Consider the following 23,457-nt stretch of genomic DNA (forward strand, 5'->3'; position numbering starts at 1 on the left):
AAAGCACAACAGCTTTCAAAAACAGGAGTAAATTTAGAGGTTGCATAGATTAAATACATTTCATTAACTTCAGAATTACTTTTCTTGCCTTTTGGAAGAAGTTACTGTGGAAGACTTGAGTCTTTTTGATACTTTGAAGGAGTCAGGATGTTTCAGCCATATGCTAGAAGTGAATGACATCAAGAAACCCCAAGAAAACTCCCATTTTTTTTTTTTTTTTTTTTGTAAGGTGATTTGAGAAGCTTGCAGATGCAGAACAAACTTTCCAGAGTTTCTGGATTCATATGTCAAGCAAGGCCTTTATTAAACTCTTTCTTTGTTTTTCACATTTCATCCCAACAATTATTAAGCACATTAAATGCACATATAATCAATAGAGAATTTTAATCTATTTTACAACTGGAGAGACAAATTGAGGCGTCAAAGCTCCAAATTACTGCTATTTGCAATATGACTTTTGCCCATTACTCAATTTTTTAAAAAATAAGAATTGCGGAACCATAGAAAAATGCTCTCTAACTAGAGGAATTACATGATGACATGTTTTAATATCTTTGCCCTTTATCTTATCATTAGCATTCCTGAAATCAATGCACATTTACTCGGTATATGATGGAATTTTGCTGATGCCCTGCTGGTTTTTTGCCTCTTTTGTGAGTTTATTGTCACAAGTTCTTGAGTATACCAATTAGGTGTCAAATACTTTGGATTTCACTTACTGGATTGTTTGGGTTAAGATGTGTTTTTTGGTTAAATACGTGGGGATTTTCTTTCTTCCTTTCTTCCTTTCTTCCTTTCTTCCTTTCTTCCTTTCTTCCTTTCTTCCTTTCTTCCTTTCTTCCTTTCTTCCTTTCTTCCTTTCTTCCTTTCTTCCTTTCTTCCTTTCTTCCTTTCTTCCTTTCTTCCTTTCTTCCTTTCTTCCTTTCTTCCTTTCTTTCTTTCTTTCTTTCTTTTCTTTCTTTTCTTTCTTTCTTTAAATTATTTTGGTTTGGGTTGGTTTGGTTTAGTTTTTTGCAAAAACAATCCTTGACAAAGATAGTATGTTTGACAGCAGCTGATTTTAAGAGATGAACAAAATAAGCCCACGTGAGGTCAGTAGAATATATTCAATGCAGAGAAAGGTATGACACCCATCTTTTAAGTATGCAGGATTATCAATATTGCAGATACAGGCATACTCCAAGGCAAATTTGAGGCAGACTTATGCCTAGAAAGTTCAGCTTGGGTGCAAAATGACCTCTCTTAAAGAATAGCCCTCCATTTTGGAATCTTACACCATAACCCCTCACTAAGTTTATCTGCCTTAACTGAGTGCAGATGACAGCTCAGAGGAATAAATAGCACTAACTTTAATGATGTTGTGTACAAACTCCATATGGAACCAGTGATCCAAATAACTTGATGGAAAAATTGCTTTTCTAGTAATTTTTCACTGTTTATCCATTTTCCTGTGTATTCTATAAGCTTCTCTCAAAAGGAATGTTGTGGTATTGTCTGCAATTAGTTTTTCGTTTGCAGAAATCATGACAATTCATTTTTCCTCTTCACTTTTCTCACTTCCTCATCTAACTGGACTGATATCTGCTATGCAATTGCAGTTAACTTGCATTTTAACTGCTGATTTTCGTATACATCATGGCTGCTGTGAGAGGATCAGTGGACAGTTCTCAGAGCAGAGAGGGCTGTTCTGGAGAGGCTTTCTTTGCTCCCCTGCTTCATGGTGCTGCTTTTGGGGCAGGACTGTGGGATAACTGCATCCATCACTCTGTGCTGGACATGGCACCAGAGCTGGCAAGCAGATGCAGAAGGATGTAACAAAAAAATGCTTATTATCTGTGTGGTCTGAGGAGCTGGATGAACCATTCTGAGGACAAATGGCTCTTTGCTTCCCTTATCTGTCCCTCTCCACACTTTGTCCCTCTACCTCCAAGCTGGAAGCTGCACACAATGTGTGCAAAGCAAGTTACACTATGGGATTGGTGCTACAGCTGTAATAACAAACCAGAGCCTCTACCTAGCAGGAAAAAGAAAGCTGGCACCTTGCCCCCTTTCACACTTGCATTCCTTTCAGTCCCCAAACAAGCGTAATATTGATGTGAATGGAACTGCTCGGGGTGATGTAGTTTCTGTCTGCATTTTTCTGTGCTCCCTCCAGACTTGTGCAGGGGTAAGACAGATTGCATGGCTGGTGTGGAAAAGCAGTGTTTCCCTGCAACAGTGGCTGCTCTATCCTGACCTGCTGTGGCTGAGGGAGGGCACGGCTGTCTTGCAACAGATACTTTGTATTTGTGCTGCTGGTTTGAACGCGCTCCTTTTAGGTCTGGTTGGTTTCATCTGAAGTCTAGGCAAAAACTGGAAAAGAGTAATTTTGCTGCTTCAATCCTGGGACACGAACCTGAGAGGCTTGACTTTTCTTTAGAGTGTTTGGGTGAAGGAGGCAAACCAAGACAACTGCACAATGGTGATTTACCTTGGAAGCAAAATATTAGGCATGCTATTTGCTTTGTTTTAGTTTCCAGCTGAACGGGTATTACTTACAAACTGTTATTCCTTGGAAGCTGAACTATACTATCAACCTTCTAGACCGATTCAGCTTCCCCACACAAAGAGGGCTTTGTGCATGCAACATGTCTTGTGCATTTCCTCACCTTTATTTCCACATGGGGTAGGATGAAGACTGATGGAAATCCGACAACAGAAGCTGCTCTAGAGCAGCCAGTGAAGAATATTTCCTATTTTTTGGGTGTTTGAAGTGAGATTCTAACAATGCCTAAAAGGGCCAGGTAGGAGGCTTGCAGGAGTAGATTTGCTTTATGGAAAAGGTAAATTCTGACGGACTGGAATTAATTAACTCAGTTGGGCTGTGAAATCTACTCTAAGAGGGGTCACAGTGGAGCCTCAGGCTGCTGTTATGTCTGCTAGAGACCAAGGGAAGGACAGTGTCCAGCCACGGTGTACTTCATGACATAAAGTTTGCTTATAAATGCTCATGCTTTGTGGCAGTTTAAATTTCAAATTCAAGCCTGGAACATTTGGTTTACAGCTATCTGATCATTTTTCTTTTTAAGGACAAAAATACTCGTGTTTTGGGAAAAAGCCCCAACCATTCAGGACTCTGGAGGGGGGGGTAGAGGGACAGGAATTGATTGATGGCAGAACGTGCTACTCAACCTTTGCAATTTATTTTTTGTTTCTCTGTTTGTTTGTTTGTTTCCTCCTCCAGACGAAGTGGTCCACGTCTCAGCCCCCCAGAAGTTCACCTTCCAGGAAGCTAGGGATCTGTGTGAGGAGCGAGGAGGCGTCCTGGCCTCCGTGGGGAACCTCTACGTGGCCTGGAGGAACGGCTTTGACCAGTGTGACTACGGGTGGCTGGCGGACGGCAGCGTCCGCTACCCGGCCTCCGTGGCGCGGCCCCAGTGCGGCGGCGGTTTGCTTGGGGTGAGAACCCTGTATCGCTATGAGAACCAAACAGGCTTCCCTTACCCCGATAGCAAGTTTGATGCCTACTGCTATGAACGTAAGCATTTATTGTTATTTTTTTTTTCCACCCCCCCTCCTCGATTTCCAGCATGCTTGCCGCCGGTAGCGGCTTCTCCGTCGCGCGTTTCGTTTCGGTTCTTGAGGCGCGCGCGGGTTTTTGGGAACTAAAAGGAATGTCTTAAAGTAATGTTGGCAGGTGAAGACAGGCAGAGTTTTAAGGTAAGATTTCAGCCTGAGCAGTGTTTTGACTGTGAACCTGTGGGTGCTCCATCTATTGGTGCCTGAGCGCACCTCGGTATTTTTGCGTCTTGTCAATGGACGCAAAACAGACATTCAAAGCCCACCTGGGCAGGCCACCTTCTCCAGGTGACTCTGCCTTGGCAGAGATGATCTCTGGAGGTCCTTTCCAACCACATCTATTCTGTGGTTCTGTGATAAATGTCCTAAAGATGAACAATGGATATTCTGTCTCCAATGGTGGCAGCAAGAGAAGCTGTTCAGGGGCTGTGTACAAGGGTGGCCACTTTTGGGTCTCTCAGATGCCTGTAATTTGGGGGCTATCTCTGGATCCCAGGCGTGTGTCCCATTACATTTTTTCTCTTCCTTACTCAGTGTTCCATGGGCCAGTGGGTGGTCTAAATTGCCTTTCTTACTGCTACTTGTTTCCCTCCTGGTATTTTCACAGGCACTTCAAGCGCTTGCCACATTCACATGGCAGACTTCACCAATCTAAACCAGATGTCCTCCACACCTGTCAGCTTTCTTTTGGGGTCAAATGTTGCCCTGTAACCTCATCTATCTTTAGTGTCAGCTCCCTAGCTGTGTTATTATGGTGCAGCCTCTCCTTGAGTAGGTTCCCATAGTCCCAAAAGATTCACCAGCTTCCCAGCTGAATATTCTGCTTCCCTGAGACTTGCAGCCTCAGCACAGGTGGGGTTGGACAGCTCAGCTATTCCCCTGAAGGCCTCTCTGTCCAAGGAAGTTCCTTGTTGCAAATAGCATGACTGACTGGCATTAACATTGAGTTAAAAGTTCAGATCTTGGTCATTAACTATGAATATTTGGGTTGTTTGGACTCAGTCCAGTGACTGTAACTCAGAACTACTTGAAATATGAAGTTTGTACTGTCCCCATTTTTGTGGATGATGAACTTACTGCAGCTGCAGATTTTCCCAGCTCAGGCACTGAAGATCCATTTATGAGCAAATCTTACTCTTTGAGAACAAATCCCGACATCTGCTGCAACATTATGGTCTGGCTGTTCTCAGACAGTGTTGGTTTGTTGTTTTAATTTTCCTTTATAGTTTGTGGTATGATGTTCCAAAACTTTGCATGTGGAAATAGTCCTAATGGAACTGCTTACAGGAAAAAGGACTTAAGTTCAGGAGTCTGTGCTCTAATCTGCAGAGCAGCATTTTGTCATATTGCTCCTTCTGTTCCTACTCCAAATTGTTTATGACCTGTTTAAAGTGTTGTGGATAAAAAAGACTTTAATGAGGGTGTATTTCATAAGTCCCTCTAAAACATTGGGGTAAGAACTGAACATTTTGCCTGTAATCTAGTCTTTAGTTAGGACAAATTCCAACCTGCTGTTTGTTTTTGTGAATTTTGCTGCTTTCAAGAAAGATGTGCCTTTAAAATGTTCTTTCCAGAAGTTTTAGTTAGCACCGTTTGTGGTAACATACTATTTGTTCCAAAACTGACCTTGATAGGCATTGGGTTGTTGCCTTTTATATAAAGGCTTTTCCTGCAAAGCCTTGCCCTTGGTATATAAAGAATAAATATTTCATCACTTTGCAACCCAGGAATAGACAGCTCAGGACTATCAAACTTTTTACAAGAGAAAATAAGACTAAATAGAATCAAAATAATTTGGTAGAGGATGAGCAGCTCTCTAGCACTTTCAATTACAAACAACAGAATATCAGAATGAATTAAACCCTGCTGGCCAGAGGACTCAGGTTTTTCCAGATACATCTGGCTCTGTGTGGGGAAATGCAGGGGTGTCATGCTGTACCCTCCTTCAGGGTGCCACAAATTTCAGAAGTTAGTGAAAGCTCTCACTCCCTCTCAGAAGGTGCTTGGGATCTCACAGGAACCAGCTGTGACTCCTCACTGCTTTTGCTAAAAGATTTATGCAAGTGGTGAGTAATGAGACTCCCTGCCCAGCATCTTGGTCCTCCACATCTCAAGCAGCTGCCTGGTGCAGTGGCTTTATAGTGAGTCACTCTCTCCCACTGGGGCCTTGGAGCCAGTCCCTTCTTTGGGGCAGAAAAAGGGAGAGGATAAAAAAAAAAAAATAGCTCTGCATGAGAGCAGAAGGCTTGAATTTAAGCCCTTTGTTTCAAATCATCTTTTGTCTGGAAGTTTCTTCCGAAATTTCCCATTATCTCAGTTTCAAAGTTTCAGTCCATCACAAAATCTGCTGTCCCCCAGCTCTGCCTGCTTTGGGGTTGACATCAAAGCTTTCACACAGTGATTCCCACAGTGCCTGACTGCAAAACCTCTCCTCCCCAGGCCCTGCTCACAGCTCTCACTGGGTCTCTCACACCCCTTGGGTGTGCCTCCCTCCTCACCTGCACACACAGTCACATCTCTGCCAAACCAGGCAGCTGTTCCAGTCCTCACAAAGACAAACTGAGCATTTGGGAAAGGGGATATCTCCTCCTTCATCCATCCTCAGGCTCCTCACTCCTGTTTCGTGACTGTGAGTCTCGCTGGTGGAAAATCTCAAAATATTAATTTTAATTTGTGGTTTTAAGAAACCTCAATCTGTATTTTGAGCATTTTGCTTGCTTTTAAAGAGGAATCATATTTATTGAAATACATATAAAACACGGGGAGAAAATTCAATTTAAAAATGATATTCACTAGTTTCAGTAGAGCAGCCAACCTGGACAACTTTTAAAGTACAGTTAAGTTCAGGATTTTAACTTCAGCAGTGTTATGAGTACAAAATTACACTGTATGAAGTGTCTTGACTTATGAAAATAAGAGTGTCCCAGACTAATAATACATGATTTAAAATCAAAAAGCTTTGTTAAAAACCCCTGAAACTTTCTCCCCTTTGATCACAAGTGCTTTTCACTGTTCAAAAACCACATAGGTCTAAGTTTTTGAAACATTATCTGTGTGTTTCATTTCATGCCTCCAAGGCTTTTGCCAGACCTTTTCTTTCTTCTTTTCTTTTTTTTTTTTTTTTGTTTTTCTCTGAGAGATACCTAACCATGTATCTGATGGGGCCTGAAAAGGTTTCAGGTTAGACACATGATTGAGTACTTGCAGCTCCTTGGAAGCCATCATCAGAGAGAAAGTTTTTCAAGTGCTAACATATAGGACTTATATTAACAGGTTTAAGTTAAATTAAAAAAAAAACCAAAAAAAACCCAACTAGAACAGCTGTTGCTGAGCCCTTATGCTAATTTGTAAGAGATAAAAACATTTTATCATTAAGAAAATCCTTTTCAATAGATACGTATTTAGTAATTAATTCTTTCAGAGAGCTATAGGGGATTTATTTAATCCTGTACTTCAGCCTCCCAGTCTCTCCAGGCCTAATTCACTGGACTTTGTAGAAATCTTGTCACAGACTTCAGCTGACTGTAGATGGGCCTTTTTATCCCATAGCACCTGTAGAACAAATTGCACTTCAGAAATGCACTCATCAAAATGCATTCAGGTTTTTAACTTACATACCTGCAACAAAGCTGAACTCGATGAGCTTTGTATACAGAAGTTTTTGAATTTTTTGAAACATAAATCCACTTTTTTTTTTTTCTTCTGAGAAACACTGATTTATTAAAGCTGAATTCTTTCATAGACCTGTATTGGTTTTGGCGAATCTTTCAGCAAAACATTTTTTACTTGACTCAAAACACGTGTTGACCGTTTCTCTCTGGATTTGCCCATTCTCTTTCCCATTTTCCTCCCTCATTTTGACTTTGTTTCATGCACCTTTATTGCTTCTCTTCCATTGTACCGCTTTGGTTTGGCGTCTCGATTTAATTTTATCTGGAGATTGGAACATTCCAGTTCTGGGATGGTGCTGCCATGTGTGTTCTTCAGCAGTGGAGTCCACGCTGCTTTGATTGTTTCAATACAGCCCCATCGAGAGAGGATCCAAGTCTGCCACTGCTTGGAGCTCAGGGCCTCTTGCTTTGATGCCTCATCCGCCTAAAGCCGAAAATCAGAGCACGATTTTGCAGAAGAAACATAGGAAATTATGAACTTCACAGAGTTTTGAGGAGTCCTACAGCATGAGCCATCACGAGGGCAGGCTCAGCCTCAGGAAACATCCACAGTGCTCCTCTTGTCCAGCAGCAGGAAGGATAAAGACTCTTAGGCACAGCTCGAAAGCTGGCAGGAGGAACGTCGTCTTCCCCTTGTGCTGCATGTGACTTAGCTTGGAAAACCTTGAATAGCTGGGCAGCTCTGTCCTTCTCCACAGCAACCGTCGGTAGCTGCGTGTCCCAGCTATTTCCTGGATGAGGGAATTATTTCCAGCTTGATGTCAGGGGCTGTGTCACGGGAGATCTGTGGATTTTTGATCAGTTTGGGAACGGACGCAGAATAATGAGGACATAGGGCGTGGCAACGCACGAGGAGCAGTATTGCCAATATGAAGGGAAAAAAACAAAACCCAAAGAGAAATTTATCTCAGAAGCAGCACAGTACAGTGCTGGGTATAATAAACACAGTGTGCTCCCACATTTTAGAGTCCAGTGTAGAATGAGCAAATGCCTTTGGGTAGATGAGGATCTCAAGGTCAGAGCACAGGGTGTGCAGGGCTGCTGGCTCTACTCAGGCTCTGTGAAGGTGAAGCTGTACTAAGAGACTACCCCCAGACAATCATTTCCCAGCCTTTTATTATTCTCCTAGGAAAGTAGATTTATGTTCTTCTCTCATATATGTCATTTATCAAGACCTGCACAGCTGCAGAGATCCCCAGAAATGTCTTGGCCCAACTGTGGCTGTGGTAAATCCCTGCCTCTCTCTGCTGGGCTCATGGTGACCAGCACACCAACAGCTCACTCTGCCTCAGGGGTTTGAGAGCTCAGTCAAACCACACTGAAAACTGCAAGAAGATCTCATTTCACACCAAACCAGCCCGTGCTGTACATCTCAGCAGTATCTTACCCTGAGAAGGAGGGGAAGGATGTGGCAGCTGGGTGCAGCTCAACCTTTTAAATGCTGCATAAAGAAGGAACAGAGATTTATCAACCTGACTGATGTATGAGGAGCACCATGGAGTGCTGGGGAGGAGATGCTTCTTTTGCCTGAGAAAGGGAACTTGCATTTACCTGAGTGATTCAAAACTGGGTGCTTTAAGAACAACCTCAAAGTGCAAGCACTGTGGCCAGAGGGAGAGAGGAAAGAGAACAAGACACAGTTGGAGGCATTTTCCTTTCATTGCCTCAGGTCACTGGATGGGTCAGGTAACAAGGACAGGATGAGGAGCAGCAGTGTGAAGAAATGGAAGGTCCACCCCTTTAAGTGTTCAAGTGCAGAAAGCATTAATTAATTTTGCTCCCTATCGCCTTTGCTCCATTACTGTTGTGGGGTCTGGACATCACCCACGGAACACAGGGGTGATTTCCCTCCTCTCACACCAGGTGGGGGGAACAGAGCACCAAGAATTCTGCTGCCAGTTCTTACCCAAGGGACGATCTTGGCCCTTTTTGTTCTTCAATTGTTTTTTGCGGTCACAAAGCAAAGATTACTGCTTTTATTTGGTGCTGGGTTGCAGATTTAATTAGGAAGAGCTGAGTAAAGAGGCTTGCTGATTTTTTTTTTTTTGTCCTCTTTGGCAGTTTCATAATAAATAATGTGGAAAGAGAAATGCTATTGTTCTTTTTGTGGATAGATTGGCAGGTAATAATTCGTTCGCAGAACTACACTTACATATGGGGAAACCAGGAGATAACATATCTTTCCCCCTTCAACCATCTGACTCCAGAAGTTATGAAATAGCAAGTGGTTTTACTTAAGAATGTTTGTGTTCACAGAGCTAAAAGAGCTGCTGCCTCTGCTGTTTTGTTAGCTGGAAAAAAAGGCTTTAGGCAGTGGTGTGAAGAGGATGCAAAACTTTTCATTATAAGTTTTTCTTGTAAATAAGACAGACTGATAGCTTGATAGCTTTCAAATTTCTTTTTTTTTTTTTTTTTTTAAAGAATCCTGTTGGTTTTCTCTGATATGGCACATGCTTTGTAAGCAGGAATGGATCCTGCATTTAGATTTTCATATTTTTCTCATTACATCTGGCTTTTGATTTCCACTCAAAACAGAGTGTAGGTGAGTGTCAGTATACACCTGGAATTGCAGAGAAATTCTTACAGCTGCACTGTTAGATTTTGAATTCTGCTACCAAAACTCTCATTATTTATTAACAAAATCGCACATCCCCTGTGCACTAATGCTTCTGGAAAAACATGAATGAGCAGGTGCTGGATCAGTGCCGTGATCAGAGGTTTCTTGCTTAGTCTGTAACTCCGAACACCCATTTGTTTTCCCCCTTTAAAAAAAAAAAATATTTGTTTTTTTTAATCTGTTCTTAATCTTAGACATGTTCAGTTTGGAAGGCTCTGCCAGTAATTTAAACTCCAGCTGGCAAAACTTTTGGACTCAGGGGAACATTCAGGGCTGTCCTCTCTGCCAGGGTTGGTAGCAGGGAAGGAACAGACACCAAGAAGAAACTTAACAAATTAACATATAAAAATATGTAAAAATTAAGCAAAGCAGCTCTCTGCATTGGTATCATGCTGAAATTGGGCTCAAACATTTCAAATATTAATTTTGAGTGTCTCAACTTTACTTATATTCTGTAGCAATTTATTTTGGCTGTAATTCACAGAAAGAATTCACTATTTCCAGCTTTTGTTCCAACTTAAAGCAATTTTATGTTGTTTTGGCTGTTAGCAATGACTCAAAACAATCTCTGTCTATAGAGTGTATGTCCTTCCAGGTTCTTAGGTACATACCTAAATGTAAACAGATAAACAGTGTTTCTGAGTGCAGAAAAATTGCTCAAGGGGTTCAAGTTAGGTACATGGGTAGATCTGGTAATGTTGGAAAACCATGTGTATAAATTATAATATATATAATTTTTAAAATAAGCATTTCTCCTCCATAACGTACACAAATACCAATCCCAAATTAAACAGCACAGAACATACTAAAAGATCCTTATCTGGTAATTGCAAAGTTAAACCATGTCTGAAGTTGTGCAGTTTGATTTCCTTGCAAAAACAGTAAGTTTCAATATTGCTCCATAATTTTGAATCTTTGTTTAAATCATGGTGGAAAAGAAGAGAAAGAGAATGCTGTACAGTAAAGGCATAAAATAAATAAATAGAGAGTGAAAAGGTGTAGCATCTCTGCAAAGTCATACAGCCCTTCCAAAATCAACTTCATGCATGTTGTTCAATGTAGAAGGAATTGATTTTTAAAAAAAAAAAAGTCTTTGATATGAGCAGCTGTTGGTGAGATAATTTGCTTTCTTGCTGCTAATATGTTCATGAATTTTATTAGGAAAATCTGCCTCATGTCTTGAACCAGAAGGAGGACAAAGGAGATAGCATATTGCACGCATGATGCAAGGAGTACAGTAATGCAAAACATCTGGGTGGAGTGGAGGACAGCTCAAACTGGTGTTGTCTATTAAAAAAAGCAACCTTCCCTTTGTTTATTTTATTTTTCTTTTCACACAGAAAAAAATAATTATGACATGCATAGATTTTTCATTGAAGAAGCGCTGTCAGTGTTTTTTTTTTTTTAATCCACCCAAATAAGTTTGCAATCCTGAATGATGTGAGTGAAAAAACTTACATATAATTGTTTTGACAAAGTGACTTTAGAGGCCCTCTAGTTGATTTTAACCAGAGCTGAACTGAACTGAGTTTCCAAGGGAGAAAATCTGGCTGTTTATTGATAAACTCTTCAAAAGCATGGGCTCTACTTATAACACTCTAAAAAGGTAATATTTATTGATTCAGTTACTAATATAAGCAAGCCAAATGTGTTTGGTGTTTTTTCAGGTTGGCATAATAAATGTGTACCTATTCTGTCAAGTCATTAGCAGATAATAAGTCATGAATAATAAATATCTGCATCCCAGGCATAAATATGTGAACTCTTGGGACTTCCAAGCATTTCTTGGAAATTTGGAAGCTGTTTAAGTGGTTGTGAGTAAGTGTACACAATTTCCCAGCAGCGATGAAATAAAAGTTACCTTTTATTTTTTTCCACCACAGATTTTAAAAATTTATCCACATTGCCCTCATTTTTGTCCAGCTCTGTTAGAGGGTATTAAAGTTTTCATGTTTGTTCAGAGGGTGATTCTGATGGTCACTCAAAGTATGGCAGCTGGGACCTGAGTGAGTGTTTGTCTTGGCTGCAAAGCCAATTCCATCCACATTAAAGAAACTGATCTTGTGATTGGAAGGGAGAGATTTAGACTTTGCTGCCTCCTTTCCATCTTGCCATTAAAAAAAAAAACAGCTGTTGAGGAAAATCAGTTAATTATTTGGTAGAGACTTAACAGCTACCACTCAGCAGCACACACCACTCGTGTGCATCCTTCATTTCCCAAGCTGTGAAGAAAAGCTTGTGTGGCTTAAACCAGCCCCATGCAAGCAGACAGGGGAGGGAAAAAATGGCAGGAAATCATTGATTCTTGATTGTGTGAGGTCACAGATTGAAAAAAGCAACAAACGTCCACTCTATGCCAGATACAAAAATCTCTACGCTTTGCTTAGTGGGGTTTCAGGAGCCCTACTCCTTCTCGCTCAAAATGAATGTTTTAACTTAAACTAATTAAATAAATAAATAAAACCCCATATATATATATATATATATATATATATATATATATATGTAGCTAAATCTTCTTTGTAAAACCACAGGAAGTTTTAACATGTGGAAGAATCTGCTCCGTTTTTTTTTCTGCTGGCAAAGAGCACCACCACTTCTAAACACAGCGACGTCATATTTTCTTGCCCTCACAATTTCCTTTTCACTTTCACTTCTCATTCAGGAAAGCTGAAATATCAACCCTTTAACCTCATTTTCCTACTCTGTAATTCTACACGTTGGTCTAGAAATCTTGAGCAGTCATCCTCTGACCAGCCCCTCCTGCTTCAGGGTGAATCAAACAGGGCTCTTGCAAAGGTGGCATTTTCAAAGCTGAGTGTGTGAAACTCAACAAATATTTGTGTTACCCTGACTTGCAATTCATACCTGCAGCTGTCAAAGGGGCACCCAATTAGCCATGGGTGTGTGAAAAAACCTGATTTATTCATGCATGCTGCTTATGCTTAAGTATAAATTGTAAAATAATGTAACTGTCTTGATTTCTGTGTGCAAGGGGAAGAGACTTATTTGATCTAATACAAGCTAAGCAGGATTTTATTTTGCAAGAAGTTCTAGATGTAGTCATGTCTGGTAAACAGTGACTCCTCATAAGCACAGATTGTTTAGTGCATTCTTTATATACTTAGCGTGATTTAAAGGCTGTATTTTGCTCTTTATTTGCATCCTTATAAGGCTTTTGACTCTCAGTCACTTAGCAGTTAACAGCATTGGTTTGAGACATTCACATTTTCCACCCATCTGCTCCCATTGCCCTTCTGAAGATTACTGACCTGGAAAAACTGGTGGAAGGGAAGACGATTCCAACCTGGGCTTTTCCCGAGGAAAACCTCTTTTCTGAGCACTCACTTTTTCCAGGATTTTAAAATCTGCTGACACACCTTGCACTGTTGGCACACATTTCCTCCTCAGATGGCATGGAAATGTGGGCTAAAGGAGTAGACAAAGCAGCAAGGCCACCAGGCTGTTTAAAACATCACAATTTGGTTCACTGGAAGGACCTTTCTTTGTGCCTCCTGTTCATCTAGGATAGTAACTCCCTTACTTTTTCCATCCTCCAGAGGGTTCAACATTTGCCTTTGCAAGCTGAACACTCCCATGGAAGCATTTCTGTGTGTGGAGGAGTTTCAGACGTGCATCTTTGAAGTGTTTTCCAAAGATCAACATCATTTTAGTAGTATTAAGTTTATGATCTTATGTTTCAACATTCTCACCTTTCCCCACAGTAAATTTCTCCCAGCATAATTTAAAGGCAGGGCAGCAGCAGTATTTTCTGGTGGCATGCTTGATCCTGCTGCTTGAGCATGCTCTCTCTGTAGTAAGGATTCCTTTTTGCAGTTTGTAATTATGTGCTGAAAATAAACTAAAGTATTACTTCACTCCCTTTTTACATCTGAGCTGGACACTGCATCAAGCTTTGAAGAAAACCCACGGCTCTACTCATTTGTGACATCTTGAAGTAAACTTTTATGTCCCCAGATCAGTACCTGGTTGGTTGATGGTCACTCATGTAACACAAGGACTTCCAGGGGGTAATTATATCAACCACAAATATGAAGAATATTGCTACTTTTTTCACTTCATCTGACTTTAGGGTAGGCATTCTGAAGCTTTACAGTGTGTTGCTGCATGTCATTCAATGCTCTAAAGAACTACCTAAAGCCTTTGAACTTTGCACTTATTTTTCAGCATGGCATTTAGTTTTTGCTGGGAACATTCACACTAATGAATTATAGTAACTTGTGTACTGACTTTGCCTTTTTTTGTTTTGTTTTTTTTAAGCTAAAAAAGTCACAACAGAGCCTACGACTGTTGAGCCTGTGACATCCCTGATAACTGAGAGTGTGAAATCATCACCTGCTGCAGCTCCTCTTGAACCTCCCATCTCTGAGACTCCACTTATCGAAGTGCCTGCCACCCAAACAGTCTCTTTGGAGGAAACAACCCCGGAGTCTGAAGAAGACATGGAAATGACTACTGATGTGGCTGAGGAGAAAAGGGAGATGGAGGTGCTCATGGAGAACATTCCCTTAACCACCCTTCTACCTCAGACTGTCACCGACGGCGAAATATTCACTTATGACACCCTGGGAAGGACTGAGTACGATGTCTCACCCAGGCTAACAGACACCACCTCCCCAGACTTGGAACTGGATCACACTTACTCTGAAGCAGAGTTGCCCGAGGAACAAGGTAGGTCTGAAAGCATTGAGGACGCTTTCTTGACCTCTGTAATTTTTCAGGATAGCACAGCTGTAGCTAAGAGTTCCACTGGTTTTTGGGAAGATGCTGAAACGGGAGATGCACAAAGGCATGATGCTGATAATCAGACTGAACAAATAGAAGTGGGTCCTCTGAGGACAGCTACAGATAGCTTCTTACAGACTTCTCGGAGAGAGGCTGCCAGAACAGGGACTTCAGATTCGTTAGCAAAAGAGAAGGTGTCTCACAGCGCCCACCTCACAAATGCACCCACAGAAAAATCAATGGAGGCAAAATCTGATGAGAAACTTACAACTGTTGTAATGCCTAAAGCTTTGCTCACTGATGAGTCTGCAGAGAGGGAGGGCAGTGAGAGCATGCACGCTGCCATGCCTGGCACAGATTCTGGGGTGGCTACAGGTCATGCCCCAGCATCAGAAGTGCCTGCTGCATCAGAGACACTCCCAGATGAGCACGCAGTAACCACAGGGCAGTTTCCTGTGGTGGAAGAGTCAACGCCGTGGGTTAAATTTAGCTCTGCCACAGTGTTTGACAGCGAGGCCTCAGCTCAAGGGAGCAGAGAGGACCTGGGGGATGTGCAGCCCACCCTGGCATCTGGAACACCTGTATCCTTTTCTGTGTCAGCTGCTGATCAAACAGAGTCTGAGGCCATCTCAGGAAGCACCGATTCCCTGCCAAGCTTTGGAGAAGGCACCATGTCTCTTATCCCCTCATCTCAGCAGACAGAAGCATCAGCTGTCTTAGAGGAGCAGGAGAAAACAAAACAGCCAGAAATGAGGACGACAGATGTGAAGGTCCCTCATTCCACAGTCTCCATTCCTCTTTGTGCTACAGCAGAATCTGAGGGATGTTCTGCAAGGGAGAAGATCACAGTGGCCCCTCCAGGTTCTGGCACGTGGCTACCAACAGATAGAGAGGAGGGGTATATGACAGAAGAGTCATCTCACACTGGAAGAGTCTTTGAGTTTGCTACAGAGGATGGCTTCTCTGGAATGGAGCCTACATCATCTCCAGGGCACATTGTAGAATCCACAGTGCATCCAGGAGCTCCAATTTCAGCAGCTACTGATGCAACTGAGATGAGCAGGGAGCCAGCAGAGACCACAAGGGATGAAGAAATGGCATCAGCTGATTTTGGGCAGAGTAGAGATGCTACAAGTGTGTCCCACACGAGCAGCTCCTTGGATTTGGAAATGACCACAGCATCCAAAATACCAGTGGAAGAAAGTAGTGCAACCATAGGGTCTTTTAGCTCCTCAAGTGTAACTGTATTGCCAAGTGCTGTGCCCACAGCTGTGGGGGTAACTGAGCATGAAGGAGATGAGACATCAGGGACAAAGGGAACTAATAAATTTACAGATGTAACAAAGGTAGATACTGCAGTTCCACAGGAGTATGATGCTTCCCTAGTTCCAGTTACTGTAGAGAGTGAGGTCACTAGAGATATGCCAATTACTGATCAGACTCCTTTTGATGATATCTTTCATACAGAAGCAACAGAAACAACTGAAAAACATAGCAAGGTGTTCCCAGAACTCTCCACACTGGACCAAGGCTTGGAACCAAGAACTGCCACGCTTTCTGTGACATCTGCCCACACACATGAACCAGAGATGTCAGCAGGACCTGTATGGCCTCGCACACCGGTTCAGGAGACGCAGGATGAGACAGGCTCTGCTTTTGGTGAGACATACCCATCCACAGAGGTACCTGTGCCTGCAGAGACCTTCACAGACCACGGAGGAGTTCTGACACCTGAGCAAACCAGCGCCTGGTTGCACCTGACGGTGGCTCCGACAGCTGAAAGTGCTCCTGAGCAGGATGAGGAGGTCACTGAGGTGGTGCTCATCACTGCTGGAACTGAAGCAAAGACACAGCACAGCCCAGGAGCCCCCACCAGGGAGGAAGATGAGGCAGTGAGCTGGGATTCTGTGCCACCCTCCCATACCATGCCAGCAGGACGTTCCACTGTGGAAAGCATTACTGCCCTGACTCTGGGAGCTTCTCCAAGCCAGGCTACAGAAGGCTCAGGAATGACTACAGAACCTGAGGAAACCAGGCCAGCTGTATTTGCAGCTACTGCAACAGATAAGGCAACGATTCTCAGCAGCATGACAACACCTTCCACTGGTGCTGTAGACAAAATTCAACCTACATCTGCAACCAAGCCTTTTGTCACTCAAAAGTCTCCACGCATCATTCCCGAGGAAGAAGAGGAGGTAACGAGCCAGGACATCATCATAATTGATGAATCTGTTTCTCCCAGCAAAGCCACTGCCGAGGATGATCTGCCTGGGAAGATGCTGGAGCCAGAAATCGATAAGGAATATTTCACAGCATCAACTGCCACGGCAGTTGCACGACCTACTGCTCCACCCCAAGTGAAGGAGGCCACAGAGGCCTTGGAACCTCAGGAGGTGTCTCCTTCTACTTCACACCCTGATAATGACATAAGATTGTATGTTATTCAAATCACAGGCAATGACACAGGTAAGATTTTACCTTTTAGACCCGCAGTCCATCAGAGTGGACAGTTTGTCATGACAAACAGGTGTGCTTTAGAATATGCTGGAGATGATTCTTGGATTGCTGAAGGATGCAAAGTACCACTTTTGTCTAGACAGCAACTTACTGAATATTGGTAGGTCTACTTTTCTGTCCGTTAAAAGCCCCTCAGAAATGTATTTTGCATATGTTGTGTGGTAAGAATTATTTCTGTGTAAGAATGAATAAGAAACTGTTTTATTTATTTTTAAAAGTCATGATGGCTACAGTCCAGTTTTCTTTTTTAATGTTGTCAAGTCACCGATTTAACTCCAGCTGTCTGTGAAACAAGCATTTTAATTTCACAGCTTCCATTCCATGCATTACTAGTCCTAAACGAAGCACTAGATTATTTTAACATTCCATTGGTCTGTAGCAATTAACAATGCCATGTACAGTGTAGTCAGCTAAAAAATGTTTAAAGCATTCTACTGCCTCCTGTGATTTGGGGGAATGAAGTTTTTCATGTTTTTTTAATAGCATATCATAGCATTTTTTAAAATCCATCTTAGAGAGGATGTGGTACAAACTGATGTAATATTTAATTCTGGCACATTTTTTAGCTGATGGTTCTGTACATGTGTATGTAGCTTCAATTCCATGGGTATCCAGAACAGAAACTTCTGAAGTAGCAATGAACTGTTGGGCTTGATGATGAATATGTCTCCATAATGCAAATGTTGAAGGGTGTGCAGTTTTGCATTAAAGAAGCCTGTCAACTGACTATTATTTAAGATGTCAGGGTAAAACATTATATTTTAAAATGAAAAGTAAAGGAGCTGACAAGCAGTACAAAGCACAGAATTTCTGTTAGGCTCAATGTTTTATTGTGTTTGATTATCTAATGGTTGCATAATAATTATTTTATTCTTTTTGAAGGAACACAGAAAAAAAATGGATATATTTTTTTCTCGGTCTTATATACCTTAACTACATGCATGCCTTTTGAATGGTTGTGTCAGAAACTGTTTTCTCTTTGGTTCTTGGCCGTAACCTCCGTGCCTCTGAAGAACTCATCCAGCAGAATTCATAATTTATGGGAGTCTTTTGGATGGTTTTGTCAGGTTTGTTCTTGGTAGGGTTCCATTCATAAATCAGAAACCAGTAGTGCTTTTTTCATTGAGATGTGCCATATCCTGGTTGGGCATTTCATACCTTGGCTTGGTATCTTTTTTCACATTATGCTTATTACCCTATTTTATATTTACAGGATGCAAACCTGCACCAGTTACACAATAGTAGCTTAGCCTTCTATTTCAGAAAATGGTAGTTCTGAAACTTTTGTTTCTGTGGTATATTATCATTATTTTGTCTTTATATGTTACCAGTGTCTTGAGAGTCTCCATTAAATGATACAAGTCCAGTAAGTCACAGCAGAAGGGTAATTTCCAAAGATAAGGCTTAACCCACATTTTAAGTCTATTTGTACCTGCGGAAATTCACTTAATTTGACTTAAAAATGAGTAGCTGGACTAGGTAATAGTGACCTTGTTTTTCCTATTAGAGTTTTGAGTTATGCTGCAGTTTATTTCATACAGGAAAGTGAGTTGTGCTGGGCAGCTGTGTGTTCCAGGTGATGGAAGAGCATTATTTAACTTTTTTTTTTTTTTTTTTTTTTTTTTTGGTCAGAATACTATGGGTACTGTGATTCATTAAATTAGGATTTGGTTCAAAATGGATTATCTAAAGGACAGTGAATCAGATGCTCTTCATAGCTGCTCTTATTCTTACTCTGCCTTGGGTGATCAGGTCTTTAGGACAAACTTTCAACTTCCTTTAGGGTTTGTCTTCTCCATCTTCACAAACTTTCAAAGCTGTGCATGCATTTCCCAGGTATAGATGTGCATACGTGCCAGGGTGTTTTTCAGCAGACTTAAAGCTATAAATCCTTAAAAATCTGCCTTTAAGAATTATTTAGTCTGTGAAGAGAGGAAAAAAAGTTAATTTTCTTGAAATATTCTTAAATTCTAGAACACTATCTGTGTTCTGTTTAAACACAGAGAACCTCATCATGTGTTTAGTGCAAGGTTAAAAAGGAGTTTTCTTCATTATTCTGTTTTCAGGCCCTGGCAGTGGGAATTCCTCCACTAAAGGCACCCTCTACCTATGTACTCCAAATTCAGTTAGAACTGCCAAAAATTTATTTTCTCTGAGGCTTTGGATTGATTTCTTTTATTGCTACAGAAATGAAAGACAACATCTGAAAAATCCTGTCAGGCCGAGTTTCCCTTCATTGTTCCTTAGTCCATAAATTTTCTTTGTGCTGAGGAAAATGCATATAGGGAGTAATGAAGAGGAATGAATTTGGCAGATATTACCAACATATGCCTTTCACTAGGATGTAGTTTAACTTCTTATTCTATCACTCCTTATTTGAGAATTGATCCACTATCATAAAGAACTGCATGAACTGTACCTCTGCCTTTTTATTCTCAGCTGATGGGAAACTATAAATAGAGTTGACATATTACATCTCGATAAAACAAAGGTTTTTCCTCCTTTGGCATGTTTTCAAGGTAATACAGCTTAGCAATTTTAGATAAAGTTAATCTGTGAGGGTTATAAACAAAGGCCTTCACTGATTTTCAAGTCAAGAATCCAAGAGTGCCCCTTAAGAAAGGACAGCTTGCTTACAAAAGCCCTCCAAGAAATAACTGTTTCAAACAGGAATAATAATGAGAGGTTATATATAGATGGCATTGTCTATAAACGGGTATATTTTCCTTTTTGTGTTTGCAGAAGTGCTGGAACTATTTATGAGATTATTCTTTCCCCCTCATTCTTCACCTCCTTGTTACTCAGCTTTTGCCAGAAGCAACAGTCCAGCAGTGAGGCAGGGCTCAGCAGAAATTCAGCACCATGCTTTGTTTCCTATCACTCAATTACAATAAAAACCCTGCTATTAGACAGCTGAATATTGCTCCCTGCAGCTCCATTTGCCATCCACAGCGTGGGCACAATAATATTTAAGTGCCCCATGGAGGTGCCATTAGGCTTTGTTAGGCAGGAGCAGCGTTTTACGTTCCACGTGGAAGAGAAAGGCTGTGCTAAATGTGTGGATTCTTGAGATTTTGGGATCTTTTTAGCAGTTTCCATCAAGCAGGACAGAGAGCCTGTGGTGGTGGGAGCAGCCCTGGCTCAGGTGATCTCACCTGTGGCCAAGCACAGGTGGAAGGAGAGGCAGGAAGAATTCCTTGTGCCTTTCTCCTCCTTGCCAAACCCTCACCAACCTGGCACCAGCTTCTCTGAAGAGCTCTGAAGTCTTTGGGCTGGAATGTGCTGTTGATATATGGGATGTGTTATGGATGTATGGAATTTGGGGAGGATATTATTCTTCATTATTCTTGCAGGCTGAAGCTGCATAGGAAAGGTGTTGAGTTAAATGCAGTTAAAGTGGCAAGGAGATTATTCTGTCTCATAGACACATCCCCCTCAACATGAAGTAGTACAAGATATATATAACTGCAAGGTACTATTAAATATTATAATTTCTAAGACTTTACATTTATTAGACCAGGAAAAGGTTGTCCTAGAGGACGTCTTTTCTTGTCCTAGAGGTAAATAGCTTTACTCCTAGCTTTTAAAATTCATGCTTGCAGTCAATGAAAACTTTCACAAAGGAAGTTTACTTTTAGATAAAAAAAACCAAACAAACCAAGGCATGGAAACAGAAGTAATTTGGGCGCCTGGTGGAAGGTCAAGCTCAATTTAAATTCTGGAGGACATGTTCCTGGGCTGATAAAAAAGAACACAGAGCTGAACAGATAAAGCTGTTTATTTGTGTAGGAATACAGCAGTTTTCATTGAGAAAATGTACAAACAATCCGCACAATTCCCGTGTGGGCAAAAGTGAGGCAGGTGCACAAATTAATCCAAGACTTGTATTTTCTGACAGCCCATGGGCAGATCTAGGGGAGGTGTTTCAATTAATGAGGAAAATATCATTGCACATTAGGAAACATCCTTCTTTATGCTACAAGAAGGACCATGCCCATGTTTCAGAATGGAAGGGGCCTGGCACCTTCATCCACTGGAGAGGAACCAGGAACTTTTCCCTCGGGATCAGGAGAGTGAGGAAGCCAAATACCCCTGCAGTGTGAGATGCTGCCATGATCACAGCTTCCCATGGCATGAGATAGGACACAGGATTTTATCTTTTTCTGCCAGGATGTAGAATCTGCCACCTTTGTGCTTTGTTGTGTCCTCACAGCTCTGATGTTTCATAGTGGTGAGGGCTGCTGCTGGTGCTGGAAGGTCATGGATTAGCAGCTGGGAAAAAAAAAAAAAAGAAGAACAAACCTGAAGGAACTTTTCAGCTCATAAAGCTTTTATGAGCTGAAAAATGCTTGTGGGGGTGTTGTTTAACAGTGGTTGAGGGGATGCTGGAAACATAACTCCTGTCTGAATCAGGAGTAATTTGCACACCTGCGTTTTTTGGAGACGTTTAAAAGTCTTTATTTAGTGAATATGTTTCAAAGTGCTTGTTGGACCCTGGGACTCACACCAGCTCTGTCTGGTTTCTTGTCCCCTCCAGCTTTGAAGAGAATGAAATTGCAGGAACTTGTGCTTTGTAGATGTGGAATTTTATGGAAAGAGGTTACAAACCTTTGTGTTTCAACATGTAATTCTCTGACATGCATATTTCTGCCTTAGCAGTGTGAGAGGGCATGTGAAATTTGAATGAAATGCAGAATGGTAATGAGTCATAGTCATAAACCTTAACAAAGGAGGCAGAATAGAGTCTTTTCAGGTCCATCTTAGGCCTTGCCTTAAAATTCATTTAATCTTGTTGTCTTCACAGCTCCTTCTGGAGGGCTGTCAAAGATCGTCATGGCTCTCTTTAAGCCCGATTCTAATATCTAGCCTGAATTGCTCCTTGGCCAGTTTATACCCATGTTTATTCTTGCCAGCATTGTCTTTAGCCTGAATAGGTCTTTTTTCTTCCTGACACTTATCCCTTGATACTTTTATTTCTCTGCTCAGCCGCAGAGAATGACCACGTCCCCTTTTCCAGCCCCCGTTTTTGGTAACTCCTGGGGGGGAGTGTGTGCGTGGGAGAGTGGGAATGTGCTGGTGCTGTGCAGGGAGGGAAGATGCTGGCTCTGCCCCAGGGCTGTTGGGATGGCCACAGCAGAGGAGGGACAGAAGCAGAAAGCCTCACACTGCCTCTTCCAGGCACTGCAAGAGGCAACCTAAAAGTCTGCAGCGCCCAGGTTTGCATCTCCCTTCATCTCCACCCGCATTGTTCTCCTTCAGGATGTTTTATTTGTGCATATAATCTCTCTGGACACCATTGTTTGTGGTATACACACACGTCCTAGGTGCAGGTTTTGGTGTGTCTTTTTGCTAATTACTGTGTTAGAGAGACTTCTGCTGAAATCACCATTTGTTTTTCCCCAAATGAAGGATATATGCTACCGAAAGCTATGGTTTCTTTATAGGACCTATTTCAAACCAAGCTTTACTGTAAGGCAAGATGCTGTCTTGCAGCTAGGCTGACCTGAATTCATTTCTGGTGAGATCTTAAAGCAACAGCAGAAGTGGCCTCACATGGGCAGGACCAATTTCCCAACTTATTAAATGCAAAGTCTCCTTTTTAAAATTTTTTAAATTTTTTTTAATTTTTTTTTTCTCCTTAATGGAGGGCTGGGCTTGTCTCCCTATTAATTGTAATGCTCCAAATTTCATTTCCCAGGGAAGCAGGTCTGACTGAAGTAATTTTCATGTCCTGAATGACCAAAGTCTCTGTTTTATTCATAAAATCTGCTGCAGAGACAGCCACAGCCACGTTATTCCTGTGCCTGGAGTAACTGAAGTGTTAAACGCTGAGTAATGTGGCCAGATCCTGATATCATCTTCCCCAGTGTAATTACACCACAGTAATTCCAATGAGGTGATTGAGAGCAGAATTGTGGGGATGTGGGGACAGTAGGTATCACAGTGCCTTCACAACAGTTTGTAGCTTCATTGTATAATTAGGTGATTATTTTTCTTCAGAACATGTTTGAGTTCAATCCAAACATGGCAGATCTGTTGTTTAACTAAACCAGTGGTAGAATACTCTTTTTTTCCTAACTTTTATTTTTCTTTTTTTTTCTGGTGATGTGGAGGGCTTTTTAAAATAGGTTGTACACCATTCCATACAAATTGGATTTAAAATGGAACAGCAGCGATGCCCTGTATGAAAGCAAAACTAATAACCAAGTAGTTTTAATAAATTCAAGCTTTTTTGTGCATTTCTCCTTTTTTGAAAACAAAGGAAATAAAAAAACCCAAAAACCAAACCAACCCCACCAGCCCCATATCCAACAGAGCTGAAACTTGATACTTGAAAAGTTTCACAAG

General features: G+C 41.5%; 1 protein-coding gene across 5 annotated transcripts in view; it reads left to right on the forward strand.

Annotated features, from left to right (window-relative positions):
• Positions 1-23,457, forward strand: part of VCAN (versican) — a 96,924-nt gene that overhangs the window by 29,731 nt on the left and 43,736 nt on the right. For 2 of the 5 annotated variants that reach the window (XM_014886526.2, XM_088157221.1), the window contains exons 6-8: positions 3,224-3,517; positions 14,128-14,538; positions 16,060-17,058. In XM_014886526.2, coding sequence (XP_014742012.2) covers positions 3,224-3,517; positions 14,128-14,538; positions 16,060-17,058 — 1,704 coding nt within the window. Of the gene's footprint in view, positions 1-3,223; positions 3,518-14,127; positions 17,059-23,457 lie in introns of all 5 variants that reach the window. The other 3 variants (XM_014886527.2, XM_088157222.1, XM_014886525.2) reach the window with 2 other exon arrangements.

The sequence above is a fragment of the Sturnus vulgaris genome, chromosome Z (assembly GCF_052056855.1).
Source record: "Sturnus vulgaris isolate bStuVul1 chromosome Z, bStuVul1.hap1, whole genome shotgun sequence".
In the NCBI taxonomy this organism is placed as follows: Eukaryota; Metazoa; Chordata; class Aves; order Passeriformes; family Sturnidae; genus Sturnus; species Sturnus vulgaris.